At 36.8% G+C, this 23490-nt stretch overlaps 1 protein-coding gene across 3 annotated transcripts in view; it reads right to left on the bottom strand.

Moving 5' to 3' along the window:
- GPC3 (glypican 3) overlaps positions 1 to 23490 on the bottom strand; it is a gene marked incomplete at both ends in the record, with an annotated part of 443900 nt that overhangs the window by 145207 nt on the left and 275203 nt on the right. For 2 of the 3 annotated variants that reach the window (XM_080719494.1, XM_080719495.1), the window contains one exon: positions 9209 to 9342. In XM_080719494.1, the coding sequence (XP_080575620.1) occupies positions 9209 to 9342 (134 nt within the window). Of the gene's footprint in view, positions 1 to 9208; positions 9402 to 23490 lie in introns of all 3 variants that reach the window. The other variant, XM_080719493.1, reaches the window with a different exon arrangement.

Genomic DNA, 23490 nt, shown 5'->3' with positions numbered 1-23490 from the left:
GGTGATAAACAAAAATAAAATGTACTTTATTTTTAAAGTGATGTCCCTGATAGAAAATTAAATTGTTCTACACAACCGAGTTAACTATAAGTCTACACAGTTTTTGGAGTTTTGTTCAGATAATTTTCTGACAGTGGAGTCATTATTCAGTACTGTCTCCAGGTTAAATATGGATAGACTTGATGTACAGTCCTCTGGAAGATGCAGAGGCTTGAATTTTATTTGGATCCTGGAGAAATTCCTAATGTTTTCTAGGTGTTGTTCTTAGATCTGGCCAAAAGAAGGAGACTGGTGGAAGTGATCTTTACTCAATGCCATGTTCCATTTTATTACTGCAAAACTATTCATTTCTTGTGGGAAGAGGGGAGAGAGAAAGAGAGAGCGATAGGAGAGAGAAAGAGAACTAGTTCTCAGCACATATTCACAAAGGTTCAGGGCACAGCGAAGCTAGGGTGATGGACTGATCAACTCCAGAAAGATTACTGGGACATATAGAATTCCTGATACCCCAACAGTTGCTGCCTGTTGTGCCCCTTCTCCCCACATAGCTTACTCCTGGTGTTGAAGCACCATCAATAGCCAAAAAGAAGAGGCTCAATATACTAGAACTCTGAAAATAAAATCAATATTACAGTTTCTCACAGAGGAAAAAGATGGGTTCAATTAATGGCTAATTGGAGAGATGCTCTGTTTTATGAGCCAATAATACAGTCTCCAAGAGTGGAATCCTAGAGACTAAAGGCTGAGGATGAGTCATTCCCCTCACTCCATGAGGAAATGGAATGTGGCTATTAGTCTATGGGAGCCCATGGCCTTTTTTTTAATGGAAGAGTTTCCTTTAGGTCTCCTCCCACCTCCACATGCACTCTTGTTAACATAACACATGGCAAGCAACTGAACCCACAGCAAAAGTTTCCAATTTGACTTCCCCAGAATTGAAAATAATAGCACCTCGATTATCTCCCTGTCTCCCAACACTTGCAGTTTTCTTAGTTGATCATACAGATCATTGACAAAATAAAAAACACTGAGATGAAGTTAGATCTAAACATAAGACCTCTCACTTTAGTATGGAATGAAGTTAAGCATAAAGTTAAAAGATGGTATATACCCAAATATAGTGAAAATAGGTACTCAGACAAGTAGACAAGTATACATTCATAGCATCTCTATTAACAATAGCCAAAAGGTAGAACAAGACAAATGTCCAATCACTGATCCAAAATGTGGAATATACATAAAATTGAATACTATTAAGCTTTTAAAATGATGGAATTATGAAACGCAGCAACATGGACAAACTGAAAACATTATACTAATTCAAAATGCTCACCACGAAAGACTATGTATTATAGTATTCCATTTATGCTAAGTGTCCAGAATAGGCAAATCTATAAAGACATGAGGCAGATTCACAGTTGCTTAGAGCTGGATGAAGTGAGGAGATAAAGAGACAATAGCTAAATGATATAGGATTTTCTCAAATTGATGAAAACGTTCTAAAATTGACTGAGATCATAGTTGCACATTTCTGTGAATATATTAAAATTGACCTAGTTGTATATTTTAAATGGATGAGTTATATGATATGAAGATTATAACTCAATAAAGCTGTCACCTCTGCCCCTCAAAAGTAAGGTACACAAAAGTTGAGAAACATGTTTCAGAGGAAAAGAGGATTGTCTGCTGGGAGGCAAAGGGGCAGTGGGAGAATGGAAGGAGACAGAAGAGTTGGGGAGAGTAGAGTTTAATAGATACAAAACAAACACACGGGAGTGATAAGAAGAACTATAAACAGTGGGTAAAATCCATTTGATTTTATTTCTCCTTGTAAAAGAAATATATGTTCACTATGGAGAATTTAGAAAATAAAGAAAGGTAGAAGAAAATATGATAATACCACCAACTAGAGATAATCACATTTAATTTTGGGGTATATTTAATTGTAGATTTTGTCTTGAGTAAATTTTGACATTTATTTCTTTGAAACTTATTTTTTTGAGGAGCAAGGTCGTGCTGGGGATAGAACCAGGTGCTTTTTGCATGCTAGGCAAGTGTTCAACTAATCTTCACATCTGACTCAAAACCTATTCGTGTGAGTGTGTGTGTGTGTGTGTGTGTGTGTGTGTGTGTGTGTTACTGGGGTTTGATCCCGGGGACATTATACCTCTGAGTTATACTCCCAGCCCTATTTTATTTTTTTTTAATTTGAAACAAGGTCCCACTAAGTCATGGAGGGCTTCACTATACCAAGTGAGTTGGTGAGGTTGGCCATGAACCTGAGATTGTCCTGTCTCAACCTCCCAAGAATACAGGCATGTACCACCACACCTAACTCAACCTATTCTTGATAGGCTTGTTCACTGATTTTTTTCTGGTTTTCACTGCATACTATATTAAAATTTATGTACAATCAAGGTAGATTTTATTAGAAGTAAACCTCAGAATAATGTGATTGGGGAGGGGGGTGTAGCTCAGTGGTAGAGTGCTTGCCCAGAATGCATGAGGCTCTTGGTTTCATATTCAGCACTGAAAAAAATAAAACAACAAACAAATAAAAAAACCCTCTCATTCTCAAATAATCCCTGGGCCTTGTGGGACAAGTTATTACCTGATTTCCGAAGAAAAAGGAGCAGGGCTCCAGCATAGCCACAAAACTGGCCCACAGGACAGTCTCAGAGTCCCACTGGACAGTATTATATTGCAGGCCATTCCTTTATGCAAAACCTGCATTACTGTGGGAGAATAAACCTTGGTTTCCAAAAAATAAAAAAACTTTGACTCCTGAAAATAAGTCCAAAATTATATTTTGAAGGATAGAAAAAAAGACATTCTAAACTGTTGTAGAGTGACAACAGGTGATAATGTTCTCTGACACCATGGCAGCAGAGTGCAACAGGAGTAGTTTATCTCCTACTGTGATTATTATGCCTCTCCTTTCTCCTCTTCTTTGTCTCTTCCTGTTATTCCTTCCTAAACTTGCTCCAGTGTGGGAACCAAGTGTGTTTTATTTTTATCTTTTCTTAAATAAATTTTATAATTTTAAAAGGAGATGAGCTGAATATTTCTATTTCTCTTTTAAGAAAGACAGCTGAAACTAAATTAAGGGACATTAATTACTCAAGTATGACTATCCAGATTTTTTTTTCTTTGTGCCTGGAGCCCTTGACAGACAACAAAAGAATCTCCACCTCTGGTAAGACAGCTTGTTTAACTGAATTGTCTCTAGAAAGTTAGGACAATTGGTTGCTGATATGGGAAAACAATTTGATTGAAAGGACCACGCTTTGATTCCAATTCTGCTTTATTCTGCTACGTGCATGCCAAGCATACCATTGCCATATAAATAGTGCAGCCTGTGGCTCTTGTTTAAGGACAAACCCAACGTTTGCTTACAGCAGTTTAGAGAATGGAGAAAGACTCTTCACAGAGGTTTCCATTCAGTGTGTTAAATGTGGAACTAAAGAACAGGGCTTTTATGCATGCCTGAACCATTTTGAAATATTATTGCTGGGTACACGTGATTTTCCCTGGAGGGCTTCCATCACCCTGGAGAGGGGCATCCTCCTCTGTGGCTGTGGGGGAAGGGATTGCCTTTGCTTTCTTGCAATGATTTGCTTGGGCGGGCATCAAAGCAGCACTAATTGAAAACCACTGCAAGTAAAAACTGCCTTTCATCAATGATTGCAGACCTTGAACTTTTTATTAAGATTTTTCTTAATGTAAAGCAATATGAGCTCATTATTTTAAAAAGAATTGAAAACTCAGAAAAGTGGATAAACTAAAATAACTAAAATTGAAATGATACAAAATCATGCCTAGTTCTTCTGGAGAGAGCCTTTTTGCACCTTTACCCCAAACTCTCCACCATTCTGAAGACGAGAATATTTTTTTCTCATCCTGTTTCCTTTGCCTGGAACACCCTCCTGGCTCTCTTCCACCTGTTGAATTTCTACTTACGCTTCAGGCCAAACTCAAAGTTACCTTTTTCAAGGAGCCTTTCTTGACTTTCCCAGGAGAGCTGCTAACTTTCCCATCTATAGTACTAACACTCTTTTAGCATAGCTCTGTTTGGGGATTGTCTCCCAGTGTATGGAGTTATTTGGATATCTGTCTTTCTCTCTAGATTAGGAAATTCTCTGTTGATAAGAATGCACAATGCTGAGCATATAGATGGTGGTGAAACATGTGGGAAGCAGTCCCATTTAGGGCTGAATGACTTCTTTCAGACATGAAACTCACTGATTCACTTAGGACATACATTGTTGGTTTATTCTGAGGATGGAAGGCACCACAGAGCTTCCAAATCTGCCTAGCCAAACCTAGAAGTGTCACCCAAGAGTGAGTAGGAATAAGCACTGATTATGGACCAGGAATTTGAGATTGAGCTTTTGTTCTTTGGGCTGTAAATGTAATGCGAGAGAGTGTAGGCACTGTGCCTTAATTACTGTTAGCAGTGGGCCAGAAGATTGGTATATAGATACAGAATGAACTATTCATTTATAGGTTTGGAGTTTGGAAAAGAAATTTTACCAAATGATGTTTAAAAATGAAAATGACAAGGTAAACGAAGTCCCAAAGGAAATGCTGAAGGGATATTCAGGAGAGCAAAGGGGGAAAAGACTAACTGAAATATGCTGAAAATATTGAAGATGAAAGCAGCTGGGAAGATCTGATTGCTTCTATTTTGGTTCTCCTATGTGTGCATCTTGTTCCATCCTCACTGTTTTTAATTGGATGACATATATTTTCAATATTTATTCCTTAAAGGAACCCTGAGCCCCACACATAGACCACCAGTATAAAATGGCCTTTAAATTAAACTGAACTATTTTTAAGATTAGTTGTGTGTTGCAAACTACCCAGTTGGGGGCAGACAAAACAAACAGATGCCTTCTGAATGCTACCAAAGGAATTCTGCATTTCTTTCTGTGTTGTTATTTTAATAAGGCAAAAGTCTTTTCAACTCATAATCAGATTCAGACAGCTTCCTCACAACCTCTACGGATTGAATGCTACAATAGGGTTCCTTTCCAGTTATCATATTTTTAAGTACCAGAGATGGAGCTTGGGCATGGGCATGGGGTTGTACTGGAGGCACACAGATATTTTTTCTGAGCAGTATGAAATGCTACGCAGAACATACTGCAAAATTTATTCAAGTACTAACACTGCCAAAACAAATCCTTCTAATAACATTGGATTGTGTGTGGTGGGCAGTTCATTAAGCAAGAAATTATCTTAATTCCCACTTCTCCGCTCTCCCTAAGAGGGTTTACAATGCCTATTTGAAGGAGTAAAATGAAGTCAGATGCTCTCCTGTTGTTTTGTTGGCTTCTTCTGCCAGAAAATTCAGAAAGAAAGGCTCCCTATTAAAACTGAAATACTTCAGTTTACAAAAGAGATGAGAAGTGTCATGGAATAGGTTCCTGATCTCAACAGCCAAAGTAGTGATGCATACCAGTCACTTACTCAAGTCTATAGGTTTTGTTGATTTATCTTATTATCCTTTTCTTGAGGGGGTGTCTTTACAAGCCACCAAATAACTCCAAACTAAGTGTCATGTCTAGGTGCCCTACACAAAATCTTCTTTATCATTTCTTTTTCTCTTGGAAGATGAATACCTATAGAGTCCTCCATAGTAACGTGAACGAGACAGAGCCTGTTAGAAGCCCAGGAAGCTAGGCCTTGATAAAAGAAGCCACCTACTTATGAATCTAGGTTGACAGGGTGATTTTTCCTTTCAAAAATCTGATTCATTTTTATTTTTTCAGATATAAATATATCATTTAGCTTCATTTTTGTTTTATTAGTGAATTGTAGTATATATCTTAATGGGGTACAAGATGGTAGAGGTGTATATGCACACATAACTCTTTTAGCCCTTTTCCAACTCCCACCTCATTCTCTTCTCCCTCTCCCCTTCTTATGTTTGGCTTAGTGATTAACTTTGATATGCTTGTGGATGTACATAATGTACATTAGGGAATTTCCCTCTTCCTTCCTCCATACCTCTCAGTTAAGTCACCTTATTTGCTCCCCTATGTTTTCTCCTTCTTTATCTAGAATTCCTCCTATGACCCATTAACTGATCTGTACGAACTATACATGTTGACAGGATGGTTGCAAAATGGGATTGGGTTGATACGTTTATTTAGAAAAAATTCCACATGTAGTTCTGTTACAAATGCATATACCATTTCCTTCATGAAGCTCTTCTATATTTCACTTTGGTAGAGGTTCTGTCTTTCCATGTAGGCTGCTTCTGTACTGTGAGATATTTTGGCTTTAGCACTCAATCAAACATTTTGGAAATTTTTGTATTTAAGTCTATTTCCCCATTAGACTGGACTGGATAGCAAAGACTGTGTCTTGGTTTTTTCACTATATACTAGTGCACTAATAGGTGTTTAATAAATTACTGTTGAAGGCTGGGCATGGTGGCACATGCTTGTAATCCCTGCATTTGGGAGGTTGAGATGGGAGTCGCATTTTGTGGAGAGCCCCAGCAACTTAGTGAGGCCCTGTTTCAAAATAAAGAATAAAAAATAGGGCCAGGCATGTAGCTTGGAAGTTCCAGCCCCAGTACAAAATAAAATTACTGCTGAACTGAATAAAGATCTACATCTATATCTATATATGTTCACTTCAGTTAAATATGAAAGGAACTTCCACTAGTTAAAGGTCAATGCCTTACATAGACTAAGGTCTCAGGTGGTTTAGTAGTTCAGGCCAAGAGTGAAAGCAATGGACAACAATGGTCAAAAGATAGGCAGAAGCTAGAGGACCTTGATATATGCCTTAATTCTGTCTTCCCAGAGAGACAAAAATGTCTCAAAGCACTCCTAAGTTTCAGACAAATGGTTCTAAAATATTCTAGTTTTAGGAAGCCTATTATGGTTTTGAAATATGTCCATGGATTCCTTTATACTCCTTCCTTCAAGAGGTGGAGCTTAATTGCCCTCTCCTTGAGTATATATTAGAATTATACTTGTTTCAAATTAAATATTCCAGAATTGATGGTGTGACACTGCCAAAAGTATATCATTAAAGATATTACAGCTTCCACTTTTCCATGGATCAGTAACTTGCTAAACCTCTGTGTAAGCCATTTTAGAACTGGAACCTCTAGCCCTGGTCAAACCTGCAGCCCCAGAATGGGGATGTAGCTCAATGTGCATGCACAAATTGCTAAGTTGAACACCAACAGCAAACAAACAAAAACCACAAAATACACTGCAACCCCATATAACCTCTCAACTAAATTATTTTACAGACTCCGAGAACCACCCAATTAAACCATTCCCCTATTTCTGATGGAAAAGAATATAATCTCATAAGTATTTGTTTTTAAATAACTGTTTTGCTTATTTTATTATGCAGAAGTATATAACTATTAAAACTACTTTATACTCTAAAATTCTTCAGGACCATCAAAAGCTTTAGATTGTATATTATATCTATCAATACTGTTTTAGAAATTAACACTCAGGAAAACAAGATCTATAATTAATTTTAAACTAACCATTATACTCATTACATTTTAAAATGAATAATGTGTATGATTAAATTAATGAGATAAGTAACACTGCTTTTCATTTTTGGAAGATTTGTTTTTCATTTTTACTGTCTGACATGACAGGAGATAGGAAGATTCTGCTATTGATGTCAGCAATTAATCTGTTGCAATATGTACTTTTGGTTGAAATATAGAACAAACTCTAGGTTTACGTGTGTGTGTGTGTGTGTGTGTGTGTGTGTGTGTGTGTGTGTAGATAGTGAGTTAGTTAGCAAAAGGAAGATCTCATAGACACTCTGAAAGAGTATGAATCTCAGAGGTCTCTGAATCACATTTTAAAGGGGCTCTTATAGGGACACTAGAAATCTATTAGGTTGGAAGTGAACAAGAAAAAGAGAAGGGTACTTTTGGAAATATTTCCTTGGAGGACTCTATCTTACTGCTTTTCATATCCTAAACTCTATCATTTAAGACAGAACTAGTTTTTGAAACTTCTGATAAAAAATCAAGAATGAAAAGTTTTAGCCCAAATTTGAGAAAGCTTGTCATCTCTTAATTTTTCATCCATAAACCAATCTATAATAATCTGTTCAAAATCTGTAGGAAGACTAACTCATGCCAAGCTATTCTTGAACCAGTGTCCACATAATTGCTTTACCTTAGGGGTAAAGCAATTCTCTTAGAGATGTATTGTGCTACTCAATCTAATTTCTACCCCTTGATTATAACCAAGAAACCTGAGTACATTTAGAAAGAATTTGGATAGAGGGAGTGAGAGCAAATGCAATAAGAACCCTACTTTGTCCCTTGACAATTATTGCTTTAAGACATATGAAGTAGGGCATGGTGGTGCACGCCTGTAATCTCAATACTTGGGAGGCTGAGACAGGAAGATCACAGGTTCCAGGCCAGCCTCAGCAACATATTAAGACTTTCAGCAACTTAGTGAGACCCTATTTAAAAATAAAATTTATAAGGGGTCTGGGGGTGTAGCTCAGAGGTAGAATGTCCCTGGGTTCAATCCCTAGTACTACACACACAAAAGACATATGAATCAGATCTTTCATTTTATAATATTTTAAAGATGTGTACAGTGTACAAAAAGTGTGTCTTGTCAGTGTCTTTCTGGGAAACTTAACCCTGAGTCTCTATTAGTAATGGGAAAAGCTACAATCCAAGCCATGAAACTGTGGGACCTAACTGAAAGGAGAAAATGTTCTTTTTAATCAATGAAGGAATTTTTTTGATTATTTTTTTGATTACAGAAGCCAGGGGACTTCTAACTCTGTTCTACAGCCCTAGCACTCTATATTTTATTTTGAAAAACAGGGTCTAGCTAAATTGCTGAGGTTGGCCTTGAACCTGTGATTCTCCTGTTTCAGCATTTTAAGTACTGGAATTACAGGCACAGACTACCTCATGAGAATCAATGAAGAATCTGGAATAGGAAAATCAATTTCACTTTGTGTTGCTGTACTAGATATGTGCATATGGAAAGTTTACATTTATATATGGCTTGGGTATAATACAATATTTTTCTTTACCACTGATAGATGATAAAATTCAATTAATCACTTCACTCAGAAGATTTAAGTAACATGTATTTAAGAAATTTCATTCTAATGGTTTTTAAACTTAAAACATAATTGCTAATTTTATATTGAAATAGAGGAAAAAAAAAACCCTCACCTTCTTCGGCTAGATAGGGTTTCTTCATGTTCTACATGAGCAACTTTTAATACTTTCTTGTCAATAAACAGATCTTCAGGATAATAAGCAGATCTATATTGGCGTTGTTGAGAATGGGCACATAACTTGCCAATCTGAAAAAGAAATGCAATATTATAATATGATACTTTCACAGATATGATAGATACAAATTCTGAAATGTGATTAAATTTCCTCCCCAATTTCCTTTGAAAGGGCAGAATGAAGCTATTACTAGAGTTGGAAAAGGTGATAAGGTTTTAAGACAAAGTATCACAGGAGGAAAGAAAGCAGAAGACTGGTGATGTGGAAGGGAGCCCCATTCAGAGCACAGATTATTGAGAGATTTTCTAAAATAAAAAATACATTTTGCTATGGCAAAGTACACATTTGTAAGAACCTTCTCACAGACTTCATCTTATTTATACCTTTCAATTGCACATGGTGTTTTTATGTATAAAGAAGTTTTTGTTTTTGTTTTTGTTTTTGTGGGTATGGGGATGGAACCCAGGGGCATTAGACCTCCGAGCTACACTCCCTGCCCCATTTTTTATTCTTTTATTTTGAAACAGGGTATCACTAAGTTGCAAAGGGCCTCACTAAGTAGCTGAGGCTGTCTGCAAACTGTGATCCTCCAGTCTCAGCCTCCCGAATGCTGAGATTACAAGTGTGTGCCACCATGCCCGGCTTGAAGAAGTTCTTGAAAGGGACTTAACTGCAATGTTGGAGAAGAACTGATATAGGAGAAGAAAGTGTTAGGTGTGTTGAGTGGTCTGTTAATTGAAGAGCAATCAGCCTTCCATGCAGAATGCTCCCAATTCTTAGAAACATTTCCTCATGAGACTTAGGTTAAGGTATTCTGAAAATGTCAGCATAGTTGCTCATCTGACTTTCTTAAAAATGCCCAAAGAAAGAAGGCAAGTCAACCAGTCAATTGACAGTATCATTGTCCATAAATCTTAGATAATTGAATAAACCCAGAGTTGAGAATATTAAAGAGCGCAGGTACTCAAGACAGCATCTCTCCTTCACCTTTCCCCTCCTTTCTTCACTTTCTCTCCTTAAAATTTCTCGTCCTTAAAATTCATCTCAATCAAAAATATTTATTAGAGCTGGCATGGTGGCACATCCCTGTAATCCAAGTACTTGGGAGACTGAGACAGGAGGATCACAGGTTCATGGCCAGCCTCAACTATTTATAAGGCCCTCTACAACTTAAAAAAGAATAAAAAATAGGGCACCGGTATAGCTCAGAGGTAGAATGGCCTGAGTTCCATCCTAAGAACTGGAAAAAATATTAGATACCACTTTCTAAAGTTTCTGTTTTTTACATTTATACAGCAAGAATTTTTTAAATGGTATCAATTCTCTTGCTTAGCTTCATTATAACTGAATTATTTGGTAGAATTATTTGTTGTAGATTTGTTACTTTTTCATTTTCAGACAAAGACCTAAATGAATTACCATATAAAGACATTAACATTCTTATATGTTTACCTTGTGTCAGAAAATATGTTAAATATTATGCCTCTATTTTATTTATGTATTTACTTATGTAGTACTAAGGATTGAATGAGGATTACTCTATCACTGAGCTATATATTTGGCCTTCTTTTAGTTTAATTATTTTACTTTGAGACAGGTTGTTGCTTAGTTGCTCAGACTGGCCTCAAACCTGTGATCCTTCTGCCTCAGCCTTCTGAGTCACTGAGATTATAGGCATGAGTCACTGAGACTAGGAAACTCTGAACTATGTATATGTATAAAGTGAGGTCCAAGGAAATAGACTGGCTTAAAGCAAATAGGCAGGGGATTTACTTGCCTGACTTTGAACCCCTTTTTTTCTATGAATCTCATGCAATATTGTTCCATAGAAGATAATATTTGATTTCTACTTACATTCTATTTTGATTTTTAAAAAATTTGTATTGGTGCATTGCAGTCATACATCTCAATGGGGTACAAGCTGTTGGAGGCATACATGCACACATCACTCAGTCTTTACCCAATTCCTGCCCCATTCCCTCCTCTCCCTCCTTCTCATGTTTGGCTTAGTGATTGACATTGTTATGTTTGTTAATGTACATCATGTGCATTAGAAAATTTTCCTCTTTCCTCCTCCCGTATCCTCAGTTAGGCTGATATTTTTATTTTAAAATGTCCCAGTCCTTAGAAATATAGCCAACCAACCCAGCCAAAGTGAATATATAAAGTATAGTCTTTAGAAAAATATTACAAATATCTTGTGAGGACAGAGGTTGGATCTTTGTCATTTCTGTACCTTCACAAAATTTAGACCAGAATTTGTATACTGTTGGACACTACTAGGTGAACTCATTGAATTGAAGGAACCTTCTATTATCAGGCCCAGAATACCACTCTACTGATAAGCTATCAGCCTTGTGTGGTAATCCTGGAATTGAATTTCTCAAGATGCCACTGATAGCATTCATTAAGATATCTATATGGAAAGTTATAAGTTGTACTTAGTTTGTATAGCTTGAGAAGGCTTTTCATAAAAATAAAATCCTCTTGTGCTTTTGCAGTGTTGGGGATGGAACCCAGGGCCTTCAACAAGGTAGACCAGCTCTCTATCACTGACATATGTCCCCAGAACCAAATTGCATTTTGAATTAGAGACAATCTAGAATTGGCAGTGAAATCACTCCCATTTAGGAAAAATATATATCATTGTATATTCAAATGATCTATTCTCAAGTTTTTCCTAATGGGAATGAAACAAGAGCTGTGTATACTTGAAAAGTTGTACTCTGGACTTGAAACGTATGGTATTTAATTTTTCACATATGCTTATAAATTATATTTGATTTTGCTTTCTCTGAATATGCTGAAACCAAGAACAGTTTGATACTGTGCTTTATAGGCCAGAGTCTACTTTGGCTGAACTAGGAAGTTAATTTCCAATCACTTCCAAAGCATTAAATGCAGATCCAAATGATTGAGAGCAGACTGCGCATTATAACTTCATATGTATATACATATGCATGTTTACTTTGTTAGACTACAGGTGAAATTTCATGGAAGAAAATGTGATTTTTGTTCCATGAATATATATATATATATATATATATATATATATATATCCACCCACATGCATCCATGTGAGAGTCTATTTCTCCAGGATCAAGGTATTATTAGTACATTCGCAAGCACAGGACACATTCTCTTGGCATACGCTGTTCCAAATCCAGTACCAAAATAAAATCTTTCACAAATATTTCACTCATTTGCTTACAACACATAGCTATGAAGTCTCCCTACGCATTGACAGTCAGTCCTTTGTATCAGTGAATACTAACTGGGCCACAGCAAGACTTGCTTCTCTACCTCAACCTACTGGAAAGGAGTATACCGGAGGAAAAAGTAGGACGGTTAAGAACCATTGAGAATGTAGTCAGTCTGCAGATTGATCTTTCTTCCCCAAACCACTCAATGTGACATTAGCAAGCCGACTTCCCAAGGTTCTCTGTCACATAAAGGGACAAACAATGGTGTCCTGCAAGTACCCCTGGTCCCCCATTGGAATGTGCCACATCTTATCGGACAGACTGATTTCTCCCACAAATATACCACGAAGCAAATTCTTTTCATATACAAAGCATTTGTCAAATATGTCCCACCCCCCTTCAGCCCTTCTTCCCACATCTTTCACCTCCATTCTGTGAGCTGGAGGTGAATAGTATGGGCTTATTTTGAAAAGTGAGCACCACTAAAAAAATATAATTTAAAAAGAGATGTGGCATTCACATTAAAGAAGTCCTTTTAACTTCACACTTGACAAACATTAGGCTGTGCTGGGAGACCTTGCTCTTACTCTTCAACTGCACTTGCTTGAAGAAGCCATCCTCCAAGCAGCATTTTAGAAATCAGTAGCTCACCCAGGAGTTTGAGGCTCTTAAAATAGGAGTGTAATTTAATTTTCTTTCACTGACTAATGTACCTAGTCAAGAAGGCTGCTACCTTTACATTTGGTTAGCTGGAGTGAATTTATTGGAGAAATGAGCGTCTCTATTAAAAGACTTGCAATATAAAACCTTTTTGTTTTCTACAAACCATGATTTCTAATGGGGCCTTTTTTTATGGGCCAGAACCTGTGGCAAGGAAAGCGCTCCAAAGTGTTTTAAGTTATGAAACTTAAGAAGGCAGGGCCTCTGACCTTATCTCAGACAGCATGACTTTCTATTAACCTAGCATCATTCCTTTCCATCAGGATCCTGAGGCAATATCTTTGTGAATACACAGGTGGGGCACTGCAAAGTATTGCAAAGAGCCCAGTAGGCTGGGCATCAGACCTGGCCTACAATTCCATTTCTTTTTTTTAATTGACATAAAATAACTACACATATATATGGAGTATAGTATTATACTTCAATGGATGTATACAGTGTATAATTATCAATTCAGAGTAATTAGCATATAATCATCTCCAATATTTATCATTTATTTTTTCTTTTTTATCTCTTTTGTAATGTATAATAAATTGTTAACAATAGTCACCTACTGTTCTAGAGAACACTAGAACTTATTCATCCTACCTAACTGTGCTACCTGTTAAACAATCTCTGCCTATCTCTCCTACTTCCAGTCTCCCCAGGTTCTAGTAACCACCCTTCTACTCTTATATGAGATCAACAATCTTAGCTTTCAGATGAGTAAGGTCATGAAGTACCCTTCCATGTTGGCTTGTTTCACTTCACATAAAGCTTTTCCAGTTCATCCATGTACAACTCAACTTCTACCCTTTCCTCAGAAAAGAACTTCAGTTAACCTGGTGCCATAGCAAATCAGCTATACTAAAAGACAGAATAACAAGAGGAAAGGATAAGAATATACTTAATATAAATTTTACATGACAGAAAGGAAGGCTCAAAGAAGGAACAATTTCCCTAAGCTTGATGAATTTGAAGACAGTGGTAGAGAAGTGTTCTTGAACAAACATATTATGACCTAATGACAATACGCTGGAGTTAACATAACAAGCCTTTATTGTCCACATATTTCTCTCTACCTCTGTGTTTTTGGGGATAATGACATTCCTTTTCTCCAGGTATAGAGTAGGCGTATTCCACTGAATGCCTCAAGACATACTTTTGGCAAGAGGCTGCTAGATTTTTATGGCCTGCTTCAAGGGAGAAGGAGCGGGGGAAGATGGGAGTGCCCTTCTTGTTTCTACTATTTTCTTAAATGCCAAGGTGCCATATTTTGGGGTTGTATATCTTGAACTCATAAGTAGTAAAGATTTTATAAAACATTTCCTAGATGCAATTCATAGCTGCACCAGATAATTGATAGGCCAAGAAATGCAGATACTTGACTGATTCAAATCTAACCATATCTTTCTTAGCCCTCTACCCCAACAATGTGATATTGGTTCTGGGAATTCTCAAGAGACAAGAAACTCAGATCTGGTCTTTTATTCTGTTTGGCTGAGCAGAGGAAGACGGCCTATTTTGTAGTTTCTCAACAATACATCTGGAACACAAAGTTTTTCTCCGCTTAGTGCTTCACAAATAAACCCATAACTGTTTTCCATTCTCTCTAAGGTTTCCAGAGCAGGAATTATGAATCTCATTTTGCAGGTAAGGAAACTGACTCACAAATGTTGAAAAAAATTAAGCAAGGTCATGGTGCTAGTAAATGGCAGAGCCGAGACATAAACACTGCTCGTCTGACTCCAAAATTTATGTTTTTGTTCTTGATGTTCCTCTCTGTGCTGTGTGTCAACTACATAGAATCTGGGGTGTTCCAGTATTGGGTATGCCCTAGGTCTGCAATCTAGTGAACAAGCACCCATCATTGGTGGAACAGTGATGGTGATGAAAAACACAAAAACATACTATAAAGGAAGGCCAAGGTTATTCCAGACAAATGAAAAACTGACATCCAGTTCTCTTTTTTTTCTAGTTGGCACTGATGATTGAACCCAGGAGCATTCTACCTCTGAGCTACTCCCCTACCTCTTTTTTATTTTTTTGTTTTGAAACAGGATCTTTCCAGGTTGCTGAGAGTTTCACTATGATGCTGAAGCTGTTCTCAAACCTGTGATCCCTCTGTCTCAGCCTCCCAAGTGCTGGGACTACAGGTGTGTGCCACCATGCTTGGCCTGACATCCACTTTTAATTTAGGTCTCAGGCACTATTTCCAGTAGCAGTAAGACAATAGTGCAATGATTTAAGCTCCTTAGCCTGCCTGTTGTGGGGAGCATGTCTAGAATCTCAAGTACTCCAGAGGCTGAGGCAAGGTGATTGGCAAGTTAAAGAGGCCAGCCTGGCTAACTTAGTAAGACTATGTCTCAAATAACAACAAAAAATAATAAAAGGGCTGGAGATTTAGTTCAGTTGAAAAGCACTAGCCTAGCATATATAAGGCCCTGGATTCCATATCCAGTACCATAAAAATTAAAATTAAACTTTTTAAACAACCATATGAAAACACTAGATGTCAGGGTCTATAAGTGAGGCAGCTCCCAGGAAGTCACATCTGCTTGTTGCCTACAGGAGGTCCCTGTTCCCTTGCTCTTGAATTCAGATTCTGGGGTTAGCTATAATATCTTCCAACACTTTAACCAAGGTTAAGTCTGATGTCTGACAGAATTGTATCCTTTAGTTTTCCCCAAAATGGATATTCTGTGTTAATGTTATGGCTATAATAAAAGTTAACAGATTCAAAGCCCTTAGTTGTAATAGTTGAAATAGTCAGAAAATTGGGGGAGGGTACTTCTACTATAATAATATATATTTCTGGCTCTCTCACCCTTCACAAACTCTAAGGGATCTATGTTGCTCTGGATGAATGACATGCTTTATGTCTTCTTTCTCAAGAAATAAGCAATGAGCCAGGCATGGTTGTGCATGCCTGCAATCCTAGTACTTGGGAGGCTGAGACAGGAAGAGCACAGGTTCAAAGCTAGTTTCAGCAATTTGGTGGGACTCTGTTTCAAAACAAAAAATAAAAAGGGCTAGGGGTATAGTTAAGAGATAGAATGCCTCTGGGTTCAGTCCCCAGTACCCCCACACACATAAAAGAAGCAATATAAGAGGGGTGTGTGTGTGTGTGTGTGTGTGTGTGTGTATCTCCAGTGTGCCTGTGTCTATGTATTTTAGCTTCAATTGATCCGAATAGGAGGAGAAAGAAGAGGCAGGTCGGTGGAAGAAGAGAGCAAATGAGAGAATGAAACAGAAGTAGAAAGTTTCACATTGAGTCTGTGTTGCTAGAAGAGCAGTGGACATGGACTACTGCCTTCAGATATCTGTTTTTTGGGGGGATAGTGGTTGTTCCTCTGAACTATAACTTGGAGAGCCACTCAATTCCTCTCTCAGGATCTACACATGAGGTAACCAAAACTTTAAGAACTCTTGGGGCCTTAATTTGGTTTTATTTCATTGCAGACTAACTTTTCTGCTAGATCCCAGCTGATTCCTGTGGCCCCAAAGAGTTTTCCTAAGAAAATGTTGCTAAATACTTGGTATAAATTTAGTCTTTGATCACCGATTAACTCATCAAAACCCAACAAACAATTAAAAATAAAGTCTCCGTTAGGGTTATGGAATATAAATATCAACTCTGATCTCATGGTTCAGTTTGGATGAATATAAATTGCAGCATTTATTTCCAGGTACTTTGGGGTAAAAGTGGGAATTAACAAAGATTTCCAGTTAAAATAATGAGCTTCATTCTCTTAATTCATTGGTTATATTGGTATATGATTTTGTCTAATTAAATCTTAAAAATTTTAAAACAAAATACGCATTGAAATTATGTGATATACAAGGTAAACTGCTTAATAGTAGTAACCATGCTTATTTAACAATTCTACAGGTATAATAAAAATGCTAATATATGTTAATGCTTAGTCTGTGGTTAATGTTTTGTCTTGTTAATTTCCCCAGGGCTTTTATTACTGATTTAAATCTGCCACACTACTCAGTTGATTTTACTGGTTCCACAAACTGCATAGAAGCAGCTCAAATGAATACTGATTAACAGAAATGAACAAACATTTGGCTAAGCAAACCGCTCTTATTATATGCTTGTAATCATTACATACATTTTCTTAGAATGAGATGGGCAAGGAAGGCATTTCCCACTCATTTTTTTTCTACAGAAAATATGCATATGAGCATTAAATTAATTTATAGCCAATAGCCATGTACATCATTTATAGCCAAGCATATGATTACTAATTAAATATTGATTGATCTGGATATAGAGCACAGAGGATAATGAACAGACATGGTAACAATAAAGCTTTAATTTTTTTAACCCCACAAACATTTTGCTGTGGCGTATTATTAATTGTTTAACCATTTAAATAACACCTCATTAATAACCTCTAATGTATTATGAATCAAGAGTTTTGAGAAATCTGGCACCATTATTTGAATATTTTATACCAGTCAGCTCTTGAAATTGAAATCCAAAAAAAAACAAACCCAAAACTGGTTCAGCAGATCAATCTGCTATAATATTGATATACATCACCATATTACAGTGCAAAAAGGGGCATGTTTGGAATCAGGAAACCTGGGTTCTAGTCAGTACTTATTCTCTTGCCATTTAATTAATTTTAGACAAATCATATAATTTCCTTGAAACTCAGCTTTCTAATCTGTAAAAGAGACAATAGCAATGACTGCCATGCCTAGTTGTTGTGTGAAGATCAAATAAAATAATTATTTAAAGTATAATGTCAGAGAGGCTGACTATAAGACCTCCAAAAAAAAGTATAACGTCTCTCTCATTCATATAGAAGCCATCTAATTCATTATATAAGGAGATTACTATACTTACCTTCTGTAGGCTGCTTTAGTAGGTCAGAATCCTGACTTACATATAATAAAGAATCCTGACTTGGCTGGTCAGGCACATAGGGAACAACAAGTAATAATATTTATAGGAGTTCTTTAACTGGAGACTTTTTGAAAGACAGTGTGTCCCCATTCCAAAAGGGCACCTCATAAAATTTTCCCATGTTTAAGAGTCACACAGTCTGTTCTGCTCTGTTATATCTAGAATATGCTCTTCTATTCTCCCAAGGTAGAACTACACATGGTGGTGGCATGTGATTTCTGTGGTTTACAATGTGTATATCTAAAGAAGCTGTTGTGTTTGAATGCTGTGAGGGTGGGAATCAGGTTTTGAAATGCTCCTTTTGCAGAGCATAATTTTTTTATCTTCCACAAATGGAGTCTGAGCTCAAAAGAGAATCCTGAATGTGTGTGTGTGTTACACTTCTTATGAAATACCAATCAATCCCTTCCCGGCACTAAGAGCCCATGACATTATTGTTTAATCACACAGGTTCAATTATTTAGTGGTTCAAAGGGAATTTCATGTAGCTGATAAAATAAATACTGAATTCAAATACCATTCCCCTAGATCTACTCATCTCCTTGTGTACCCCACCCCAGTGAAAAGAAACCACAACCTACTCAGTGGATCAAGCCAGAAGAAAGAAAAGCACTTTGGGTGATTTTCCCTTCTCTCTCAATTCCCTGCATTCAGACAAGAAGTCTTGTCTTTTTTCTTATAAAAAAAACAACAACTTTTAAGTTTGTACCTTTTTATCCATCCTCAGATATAGGATGATTCTAAAACTTTAATGTGTATATACAATCCCTTGGGAATCTTATTCACATAGATTAACCTTTAGTATATCTGGGGTGAGGGCTAAGAGGAGTATCAAGGCCCTTTCTAGTGCTTCTCAAAGTGTGGCCCCCAAAAATCAGCATAGGCACTCACCTGAGCCCCTGATATAAAAGCATATTTTGGAGGCCCTGAACTTAGATCTACTGAATCAGAAACCCTGAAAATGGGGCTTGGCCAGCAATGTTTTAATCAGCCGTTCAGGAAATTCTGATGCATGTTCAAATCTGAGAATCACCTCCATGATACCATCCAAATAGCCTCTTAATTGGTTTCTCAAGCTCCCATTTCCACCTTCTCTCATCTATTCCTTAGGGCTGAGACCCTTTTGGGGTGGCCCAAGTTCAAACCTACTTTCATAATAACAATACAACTTGATTTCCCATTTTTACTCCTACTCTTTCATAAGTATGGAGAGGAATTGCCAGAAGCAAAATTATGTAAAATTCTATCACTGTTCTGAAATATGTTTATATATTTTAGAATGTACTATGGTAGCATGGTAGAGTATAGATAAATGCATTTCCAGAGGTCAATGTAGTTAATTCTCAGAATTTAGTGCTTTTACTGGCTATTTAGGTTTATAACTATCATAAGTGCCGTAACTTCATCATTTAATAAATTGTTATTTGGAAATTGAGAATATTTCTGTAATTTCAAAAATATAAGAAGCAGTATAAACTGCGGTCTTATTTTGCACTACATTACCTAGAAGTATATATGATAATGAAAACACAAATATACTACTGTAGGATTGACATTGCTGAATGTCTGCTGGATAAAAACTCACTAGATAAAACCATGCCACTTTTTAATGAGCAAGTGTTTGGAGCAAGGGTTTTTCTAAAAACACAAAATGGAATTAATATATCCTCTACAGATTATGGGTTTTTGCCTTACAAATGAATGAAAATATAAACATGGGCTGGAATTGCTGTTTTATATACATTCATCTAATATCAGCACTAATTAATCATCAAGGACGACCTATTTTATGAAAGCTTTTGGAAAAACACTAGTAATGATAAAATATCCTTACTGTAATGATAAAATTCATGTATTTTCCTCAAACAAACATGATAATAACTGAAATAATGACACAAATCCGGGCATGGTGGTACACACTGGTAATCTCAGTTCTTTGGAGGGTGAGACAGGAATAACCCAGGTTTGCAAACAGCCTCAGCAACTTAATGAGACCCTGTTCACAAACAAAAATATCATAGGTCTGTGTATCCCAGAAGTAGAAGGCCCTGGGTTCCATCCCTAATACCACAATGAAAGAAAGAAAGAGAGAAAGAAAGAAAGAAAGAAAGAAAGAAAGAAAGAAAGGAAGAAAGAAAGAAAGGCACAGAAGCAATGGGGGGACTGCTGACACTTTATCAAGTGCCAGAGTAGTGACACCAGTAGTAGTCATAATAGTTTCACCACTAAACATTCATCTGTATATATATTTGGTGGTACTGGGGTTCCTGGAAACCCTTCTACCTCTGAGCTACAATCCCAGACCTGTTTTATACTTTTTTTTTCAATTTGCAAACAGGGTCTCTTACACCAATGAGGCTGGCTTCGAACCTGCACGATCCTCCTATCTCCGCCTCCCAAGCACAGGGATTACACGTGTGTGCCACCACGCCCAGCTATGTATATATTTTGCAATACTGGGGATGGAACCTAGGGGCATTCTACCTCCAAGCTATACCCCCAGCCTTACTTTTTATTCTTTATTTTGAAACAGGGTCTTACTGAGTTGCAAAGGGTCTCACTAAGTCATAGCTGAGGCTGTCCTTGAACGGCAATCCTCCTGTCTCAGCCTCCTAAAGGCTAACACTCATATTTTTAAAGGCCAGTTTTAAGCTGGATGAAGTGGTACATGCCTGTAATGCTAGTACTTGGGAGGCTTTGACAGGAAGATCACAGGTTTGAGGCCAGCTTCAGAAACTTATTGAGAACCTGTTTAAAAAGAAAGAATAAAAAGGATGAGGGTATAGATCAGAGGTTGAAGCTCCTAGGGTTCAATCTCCAGTACCCAGAGGGGTGTGATGGCACATGCCTGTAATCTTGGTACTTGGGAGGCTGAAACAGAAGGAATGTAGGTTGAAGATCAGTCTCAGAAATTTAGTGAGAACCTGCTTCAAAATATAAAGAAGGTCTAGGGGTAGAGCTCAGAGGCCCCTGGGTTCAATTCCCACTACTCCCCCCAATTTTCCCATTATCAAAAACATCAGTTTCACTTAAGAATATATGTTAAAATAGTAAAAACTAATTTTAATAAATCTTGACTCTTGACTACATGTCATCTAGTATTAAAGGTGATGAAATAGGCAGTATGCATAAAGCACTTTTGGTACATACCAATGCATGATGGTCATCTAGAGGAAAAACACATATGTAGTTAAGTTTATGATATGAATTAGATGCTGTTATCATGAAATATTGTTTTTACATGAAATAAAGACTGGCAGACAAATTGTTATTTAAACTTGAGTATTTGAAGGCATTTTCTCAGAAATAAAGAGAAAGTGAGACATTTACTTCACAGAAAACAACTAACAGTGTTCACAGCCAGTGATAACATTTGCACATTCAAGCAAAAATCACAATTTGGGAAAACATGTATCTTCCCCATGAAGGTTGATTGCTTTCCAAGACTTAAAGGCTTTTCTGATGCAAACAGTGGTGCTACTTATGATTATGATGTTTTAATATCATGTAATAAAGTGTGCTTTACATTTGGCAGATCTACATAATTCAGTGACCAATATTTTATAAACAACCAAAGCAAATATGTTAGAAAAATCATTTAAAGGCTAAAGATTCATGCATGGCACTAGATAGGTTTTAATGTAATGAAAAGAGAAAAGTTAATCGATGTGTTTTCAGCTTCAATATTTTAAATTGACCTTTAAAAAACTTGCCATATTTTTGAGTAATATCAGAGAAAAATATCTTTAATTATCTGAAAAGGTTATTGAAAAACACTGTTTCTTATCTAACTATATATGTATGTGAGACCAAATTTTCCTTAGTCAAACCAGATTGCATGCTGAAACAGATAAGAGAATCCAGCTGTCAACTGTTAAATAAGAAATTAAAGGGATTTTAAAAATAAAAAAAATGAGCCGGGTATTGTGGCACACGCTTGTAATCCCAGCATTCGGGAGACTGAGACCGGAGGATCGCGGTTCATGGACAGCCTCAGCTACTTAGTGAGGCCCTCTGCAACTCAGTGAGACCCGGTTTCAAAATAAAGAATAAAAAATAGGGCAGGGGGTATGGCTCGGAGGTCAAATGCCCCTGGGTTCCACTACCAGACCCGCAAAAATAAATAAATAAATAAATAAATAAATAAATAAAGTATTTTGAGTTGTAAGAGGTTTCTTTTATAAAATATATGTAAACATTTAAGGGCTTATTAATTTTAAGTAAATAAATATTTTTAAAATCTTACATGTCTAATGAAGTAGATAACAATATAATTCATATAAATACCTCTTTTTTTCTTTTCTTTTTTTGGTGGTACTGGGGGTGGAACCCAGAGGCCTTCTACCTCTGGGCTATACTCCCAGATCTATTTTATATTTTATTTGGAAACAGGATCTCACTAAGTTGCCGAGGGCCTCACTAAGTAGCTGAGTCTGGCTTCGAACCTGTGCAATCCTCCTGTCTCAGCCTCCCAAGCGCTGGGATTACAAGCGTGCGCCATCATGCCCAGCTAAATACCTCTTTTTTGAGTCCATTATAGCTTTTAAGAGTTAAAGGTTTTTGTTTTTGTTTTGGTGGTACTGGGGGTAGAACCCAGGGGCTTTTCAATCTCTGGGCTATACTCCCAGACCTATTTTATACTTTATTTGGAAACAGGCTCTCACTAAGTTACTAAGAGCCTCACTAAGTAGAGGAAGAGGGCTTTGAACCTGTGCAATCCTATTCTCTCAGTCCCCCAAACACTGGGATTACAAGCATGTGCCACCATGCCCAGCTGAGGTAAAGGTTTATAATTTCTGCTCTACACTAATACCCATAATGGACTGATAATAATTTGTCATTCAATTATTTAGAAGTAAATATTATTTATAAAACCAATTTATTAATTCATCAACTACAATGTGTTGGATGATGTTTTAAATTCTGAAGACACTGCAGCAATAATTTATTTGCTCAGTTTCAAATTCCTCATTGGCTTCCCACAGCATTTAGGGTTAAATATCTTGTCCCTGTGAAATTCCTTGTCTCATGTTCGACAAGATGTTAGCCGCTTCCTCCTCATACTATTTTATTTCCAGAGCTTAACAAAGTTCCTTCACTTATTAGATAATTAATATATTTTTGACAGAATAAAAATAAGGCTGTGGATGTAGCTCAGTGGTAGAGCAATTGACTAGCATGCATGAATCCCTAGACTCAATACCCAGAACTTCAAAAAATAAATAAATAAAATACATGTAACATATGTGTTAAAATACTAACAGATCAGCAAAAATTGCAGAGTAGGGACTTTGGAAAATTCTGTCTTCCATAAAAATAAAATCAACAGTTTTTCAAAAGTAAATTTCTTAGAATTATGGAAATTAACAAATGGGTTGAGAAAAATTAAGATA

The sequence above is a fragment of the Muscardinus avellanarius genome, assembly GCF_963383645.1.
Source record: "Muscardinus avellanarius genome assembly, chromosome: X".
NCBI lineage: Eukaryota > Metazoa > Chordata > Mammalia > Rodentia > Gliridae > Muscardinus > Muscardinus avellanarius.
The sequence above is the reverse complement of the archived record's forward strand: the minus strand, read 5'-3'. Positions and strand labels throughout refer to the sequence as shown.